A 7369-nucleotide genomic window follows, 5' to 3' on the forward strand; every position below is an offset into this window, starting at 1 on the left:
GTCGCCATGTGCGCCCCCTGCCGCAGGGGGACCTCGAGCACCAACAACAGGCAGACGTGCGCCCCCTGCCCCGCAGGCCGCTTCCAGGACCAGACACGCTCCGGCTTCTGCAAGCGCTGCCCGCCCGGCACCTTCTTCTCCGGCGAGGGCGCCACGTCCGGCGCCGCGTGCCGCCTGTGCCCCGTCGGTACGGCGAGTGGTGCCGGCGCGGGTGTGTGCGCCGACTGCCGCCCGGGCTTTTACCAGGACGAGCGCGGCACAGCGACATGCAAGCAGTGCCCGCCGGGCACGTTTAACCCGCGCACCAAGGCCGCTGCCCTATCCCGCTGCATGCCGTGCCCCAAGGGCTCGATCAGCGGCATTGCCGCCAACTCGTGCCGCGCCTGCACGGCGGGCAAGTTCCAGGACACGGAGGGCTCCAGCGGGTGCAAGAGCTGCCCGCCGGGCACCTTCAGCAACGCCATCGGCCTCACGGCCGTGCGCCAGTGCACGCCATGCCCCAAGGGCACGTTCAACCTCGAGCGCGAGGCGCGCGCGTGCTCGTCGTGCCCCGAGGGGCGCTACCAGGATGCTGTGGGTGCGCGCCGCTGCAAGCTGTGCCCGGACGGCACCTTCAGCACCCGCGTCGGCCTCACCTCGCTCATGCAGTGCCAACCGTGCCCGCGCGGCTCGTTCAGCCGCCGCGGAGCGCGCGCCTGCACCGCGTGCGCCATCGGCTTCTTCCAGGACCGCGTCGTGTCGTCCTTCTGCAAGGCCTGCCCGGCCGGCACGGCGGGCCGCCTCACCAGCGCGACACAGCCGAGCCAGTGCCGCCCGTGCCCGCGCGGCTCCTTCAGCAGCGCCGGCTCCTCCACGTGCACAGACTGCAGCGTCGGCACATTCCAGGACCGCATGGGCGCCTTCGGCTGCAACAGCTGCCCGGCGGGCACGTTCAACAACCAGGTTGGCGTTGACTCGCGCGCCGGGTGCCGCCCGTGCGCCAAGGGCACTAAGAGCCGCGATGAGGCGCGCTCATGCGACGCGTGCCGCGAGGGCCAGTACCAGAACCAGATCGGGTCGTCCACGTGCCGCTCCTGCCCCGAGGGCACGTTCAGTAACCTGCTCGGCCTGACCGACATCGGGCAGTGCCGCGACTGCCCCAAGGGCACGTTCAGCAGGCAGGGTTCGCGCGTGTGCGAGCCGTGCCGCGCAGGCTTTTTCCAGGACAAGACCGGCAGCCGCGAGTGCCAGCCGTGCCGGGCGGGGACGTTCAGCAACCGGCTGGGCCTGACGGACGCGAGCCAGTGCACCAAATGCCCGCTGGGAACGTTCAGCGGAGAGGGGCGCACCGCGTGCATGTCGTGCCGCGCCGGGACGTTTGCCGACCGCGTTGCCTCAAACTCTTGCCGCGACTGCCCGCCGGGCACGTTCAGCCAGCTGACCGGGGTGAAGTCGCAGGAGCAATGCCGGCCGTGCCCGCGCGGCACGCAGAGCTTCGCCGGCTCACGCTCGTGCGGACAGTGCGGAACCGGGTCTTATCAGGACCAGATCGGGAGCGCCGAGTGCAAGCAGTGCCCCAAGGGGACGTTTGGAAACGCCAGGGGGGAGACTTCCGCAGACGCGTGCAGGCCGTGCAACGTGGGGACGTTTACCAACTTTCAGGGAGCCAGCTCGTGCAATACGTGCTTCCAGGGGACGTATCAGGACCGCAAGGGGGCGCAGTTTTGTAAGAATTGCCCCGCCGGGACGTCCAGTAGGGCGAATGGAGCTGATAATGTGAACGCTTGCAGACCTTGCCCGCCCGGAACGAGCAGCACGGCGGGGTCGTCGAATTGCACGTAGAGCTGCTCGTACACATGATGATCTGTATCGATGGGGCTACCGTAGTAGAGGATTTGCAATCTTTTCCAACTGCGGTACAATAGTACGTAGCACCTATCCAGAGCAAGTTACGTTTGTAAGTGTGTAAAACTGAAGTTGTTGTTGCTGTTCTTCACAAGTTAGCCTGGGGTCCGAGAGTGAGTGAAGAGACGGGGGAGGTAGCATTGCCGATGGGTACAGTAAGAGAGTGGCAATACCCCGCTCTGCCCATGATCAGAATGGTACACGTACTTTTTGAGGACGCGATCATGAATGACCTCAAAAGTGCGTGCGTATTTGTGCATGTCATGCACTCGACTGATAGGGCATGCATATTACGTACAAAGGTAGATAGCGCGGCAATAACGGCAAAGTGGGTGCGGTAGTGGACCTAGACGTAGTAAAGTAACTTTAGGTAGGGCGGTGAACTACCACCGGGTGTATCCGAAATATCTTGGCTGTGGACCTAGACGTAGTAGGTAGGGCTGTGGACGACCACCGGTTGTATCCGAAATATCTCCCTAGTGACTTACCGTACCTTGCCATTCTGCAGTGCGTTTTGTGCCGACGTCGGCCTGTATCTGGGAATTTATCTCACGCTTACCCTCGAGAGGGACGAGAGGGACAAGCCCTGCCCAAGAATCAAGAATCAAGCGTGCAAAACTCACGAGCCGCAGCCCTCCATGATATTGAATTGTAAGAACATGCCCTCTCTCTGCATCCAACCCGCTGCGCGCAACTTGGGGAACCCTCCTTGGGAAACCCTTCTTGGGGAACCCTCCTCGAACCTATTTATTTATTTATTTTGCGTCTGCCGGATACGGTACCTGTCAGACCGCACAGGACAGTCTGTCCGGCAGGGAACAGACTTATAACCAACGAGCGACGACGAGTAAGCGCGGAGTCATCGGTTTCTTGTTACACAGTACCCTTGGTACCCTTGGTATTCCACTGCTTCCAATGTCAAGGGCGGTTCATTGGTCTGAGCATTTCAAAATTCAAAAATTCAATCTGAATGAACTGTATGCAACTCCGAGTACACACGTGTACAAATATTTTATGTACAATACCCTCGTCACTCGAGATCAATCTTACTCTCAGCTCTGCAGAACAAAACAAAACACCACACACGTATACAAACACGCGAAACACACTGTAAAAGCTATGAGAAAGAAGGAGGAGCAAGTAAGGAGGCTCGTGACGAACATAGAGCGGCGTTGAAGAAACAAATGCACAGAACAAAAGAAAAAACTTATGGTTTTCTTAGAACCTAAAAGCAACTCTTTTTCTAAAGCTTGAAACTCCCGCACCATTCTTTTCTTGTTCATGCTTATCGCAGACTGCTAAGGAGTATCTGTTCGCTGAATCACATGATTCAGCGCAAGACGAGATGTAACTACCGTACATCATAAAAGAAATCTTGTACCCTTGGTACTGTAACAGGTAAGCACGGATTCACAACTCAGCTGCAGTTGCGTGTAAGCTACCCTTGGGTAGATTTTACATTTTCATTCTCAAGGGAGATACACAGTGTGTGGGTACAGTGATGCAACATGACTACAGTACAGACGAAATCGGGATATGTCGTGCTCGTGTAAATTATTCACCTTACATAAGGTGAATAATTTACACGAGCAGGACAGCATCCCTAACGCGTCCCCTAACGCGGAGGTCCTATCGCCGGGTAGAAATGACAAGTGTATGCCTGCAATTTGTCAGATTCCCCGATAGAATTTTGCATCGACTCGTCAATCTATCTGCATCGATTCTATTCGCTCCTAAACCCCACCGCGTCGCAAAACCGCTGGAAGCTCGATGCTGGCAATCCGACGAGACACATCCCCACTCCACGACGGCGTACCCACGCTGCGAGATTTCCGCGGCCGCATGCCTACAGCTGTGTCGCGCTCTCAACCCACTCTCCCTCCGATCTGCGCCTGGGAACGGTACTCAGTACCGTTCCCAGGCGCAGATCTATGTTGTGCTCCGCTGTAGTACAGACTGTACTCGGAGCACAACATAGATTCCAACGGCGGCTCTTACTGTAGAACCGTTTTGCGATTTCTGGAGGAAAGTGACGTAGATGATGATATAGTTCTGGTGAATGGTCGCCGGTCTCAATGATTTTGGCTTCGTATGTCGTTGTGATTGCGTAATCGACGACGATCCCTTTTGGCCGTCGGCGTGGTTTATTCGGATACTTAATATGGGCGCTGAAGTCTTCGTGTGTACGTGTACACGTAGCGTAATAATAATACTGGCTTGGGACACGCGTTTTCTGTGTCCGAGCGTTTTGTTTTGGTTACGCTTTGCGTAATAACACTCCTCCTGCTCGGATGCAGGTGTCAAAGTGGCTCATGGCAGAGTCAGTTATCCGCCCCTGTTTGAGTCATGGATATTCTTTGCTTGTTGGCCCTGAACTTTTGTGCACCCAGCGGCTTCGTAAGCATGTCTGCCAGCATGCGTTCAGACGGGACGTGCAGGACTTTGATGTCGCCGTTGGCGATGTGTGCGCGCAAGAAATGGTGTCTCAAGTTGATAAATTTCCGCTTTTTGGTGGGCGCTGTGTTCGTTTCAATGGCGATTGCTGCTTGATTGTCGACAAGTAAGCGTGTGGCGGCTGGAGGGAGGATGGATAACTCCTGCAATATGCGTCGGAGCCAGAGAGTAGTCTGCACAGCCGTGGATGCCGCCATATACTCGGCTTCGCATGTCGATAGGGCTTGCATGGATTGTTTGGTCGATGTCCATGCGACGGGGGCGTTTGCGAATAGATGGATGGCGCCGGTTGTTGATTTGCGATCCGCCTCGTCGCCAGCGAAATCGGCATCTGAATAAGATTGAACAGGGTGGGGCCGTGCGGGTGTGTTTGGTTCGTGAAGGACAGATGAAAGGTCGTTGTGAGATTTGGAGGGTTGGTACAAGATTCCGTCGTCTCTCGTGGCGACCAGGTATCGCATTAGTCGTTTTAGGTGAACCCAGTGGCGTTTGGTCGGGCTATGCGTGGCTGCTGCCAGCTTGTTGACAAGAAAAACGATGTCCGGCCTCGTACAGTCTGCTATATATCTAAGTTCTCCCATGATTTGTTGGTACTTTGCCTTGAGGTGGGGTATTGGGGTATCTTTATCTGTGGGGCCATGCAGTTTGATGCCATCGGTGTAAGGGGTGCTTTTTCCGTTGGCAGTGGTCATGCGCATGTGAGTGAGGACGTTGTGGATGTACGTCGGTTGGCTGATTTTCACTGCTCCATTTTTCTGGTGTTGGATTGTCCACCCTAGGTACTGTGCTGGGGGACCGAGCCGTTTCACTTTGTACTTTTTTGATAGCGCCTGATGCAGCTTTTCGATGTGCGATGTGTGCGAGGCCACTATTAGGAAGTCGTCCGAGCTTAAGGCTATGAATATGAAGGATTTGGGTGAATGAATATTGAAAAAAAGACATGAGTCCTGCTCGCTTTGTTGGTAGCCGTGGTTGCGCAGGAATGTGTGCGCACCTTCGAGGTAAAAGTATCCCCCTGAGGGAGTGCCGTATACGTTTTTGGTTAATCGCCCGCCTGGCCCCTTGTGTTTGAGGTGACCATTGAAACGTGGGTGCTGCTTCACGTACACAGGCTTTTTGTATTTGTAGTCTTCGTGAATGTAAGCTGACTTGAGGTCAAAGTGGTCACAGGCGAGGTTACCTGCGGCCTTGATTGCAAACAAAAGCCGTATGGTATCCTTGTCTGCCATATGAGAGGCTCGTTGGGAGGGGTCATAGTGGATATTCGGTTGCATCAGGTCCCCTCTTACTGAACACCTGGCTTTGTGCTCGAGAATGTCCCCATTTGATGCGCGTTTATAGCGGTAGGTCATCGTGAGGGGGATCAGCCGGGTTTTGGGGGGGATGGAGGACCTGGGTAGCCATTTGATAGCTCCTGCTTCGTCCAATTTGTCAAGCTCGAGATTGTGTGCGCGCTCCCACAGCTGAGCGTCTGGGTATCTCCTGGCCTGCTTGTGCGATCGTGGTGCCGGTGTGCTTTCTGTTACGTGGGTGGGATCCGGGTGTGGGATATGCGTTTTGTAGGCTGTCGTTTGTGTGGCGACGGGGTCCAAGGTGCGGGAGTATGGTTTGAAATCGATCGTCCTGACTCGCTTGTATTCTCCAGTTGCGAGGGTCCGCACCATGAGATGCGATTCGTCGATGCCGAACATGTAACGGACAGGGTGTGCGCGGCCTTGGAGCTTTGTCTTACTGCGTATTATGGGAATGAACCCTCGTTGGCCGAAGGTGTGCACTGAGGTAATTGCTGGTGCGTGCCCGTTCCAAGCGGTAAACGGTAGTTGCTTGGATGTGTGGTGCATTGTTATGTTGTACTTAAACAACACGTCGCGTACTGCATCTTCCCAGTAAACGGGGGATAACCGGCTGTGGTAAAGGGCAGCGCGCGCTGCCGTCATTAGAGTATTGTTGATGCGTTCAGCAATCCCGTTTTCTTGCGGAGCGTAGGGCGTACTGGGTTTGAGCGTAATGCCCTCTGCGCGGTAATATTGACGTGCGGCTTTTGACATGTACTCGCCGGCATTGTCCGTCGTGAAAATATGCGGCGGCTAACCGTGACGTCTCTTGATGGTTTGTACTGTGGAGATTATGAATTGGAGTATGTTCTTTCTATTGGGCATGAAGTGTAGCATAGCATACTTGGACTTTGTGTCTATAAACGTAGTGAAATATGCGTTGCTGTGGGTCGATTTGGGGGAGATGGGTCCGCAAACATCGGAGGACAGGGAAACAGCGATGGAATAGCGGTGCGTGGCTGATTTGTGCGGCTGCCGGCGCATTTTGCCGTGGGCACAGCCCGAGCAGGTGAGCCGTGGGGGGGTTCGCTTGAGAATTGCTGGGAGTGGCAGGAGCTCGTTTTTTGCCATCGTCTGTAGGGTTCGGGGACTAATGTGGTTGAATAAAAGATGCCACTTGTGAAACGCCTTGGCGAGTTCCGACTGAGACTGACCTGTTTCGTTGTCAGAGTCCGGCATGCGACCAGCCGCGGAGATGTTTTGGGTCAATTTGTTGGGTAAGCCGCGCGGAATAGCGCCAATGTTTGTACGTTTACCAGCGGATGTATCTTGTGTTGGCTGCTGACGAGTGGGTAGTTTTGATCTTTGCTTTGAACGACGTTTGATTAGGATGGTTCTGGCAGCTCGTGACGAGGGGGTTGGGCCTTGGAGGATGTATTGGCCGTTGTACCATCTTGCTGACCCAATCACTCGCGGGTTGGCCGCCTTGGTGTTAACTATGCTGGCTTTTGATGCGTAGAATACTACATGCCCATGCTGCTTGGCGATGGAGTGGACTGAGAGGAGGTTGGGATGTATGCCACGGTGTAGGACTGTTGGTAGGGTCAGCGAGTAGTGCTTATTTGTCTTGAGCTGTAATATGCCAGCGTGAGTGGCGCCGTTTGATGAGGAGGTGGCCGTTCTTGTTGTTAGTGGTTTTGTCAATTGGCGCATAGCAGGGAACGAAAAATTGACGTGAGAGGGGTGGGCTCCTGAGT

General features: G+C 55.4%; 1 protein-coding gene across 1 annotated transcript in view; it reads left to right on the forward strand.

The window, feature by feature from the left end:
- The window catches only part of CHC_T00006690001 (hypothetical protein), a 3479-nt gene extending 1658 nt beyond the window's left edge, over positions 1-1821 (forward strand). Inside the window, exons 2-3 of the mRNA XM_005718824.1 lie at positions 310-355; positions 996-1821. Of these exons, the coding sequence (XP_005718881.1) occupies positions 310-355; positions 996-1821 (872 nt within the window). The remainder of the gene's footprint in view (positions 1-309; positions 356-995) is intronic.
- The last annotated feature ends 5548 nt before the right edge of the window (positions 1822-7369 follow it).

Source organism: Chondrus crispus, genomic scaffold, assembly GCF_000350225.1.
Source record: "Chondrus crispus Stackhouse genomic scaffold, scaffold_5, whole genome shotgun sequence".
NCBI lineage: Eukaryota > Rhodophyta > Florideophyceae > Gigartinales > Gigartinaceae > Chondrus > Chondrus crispus.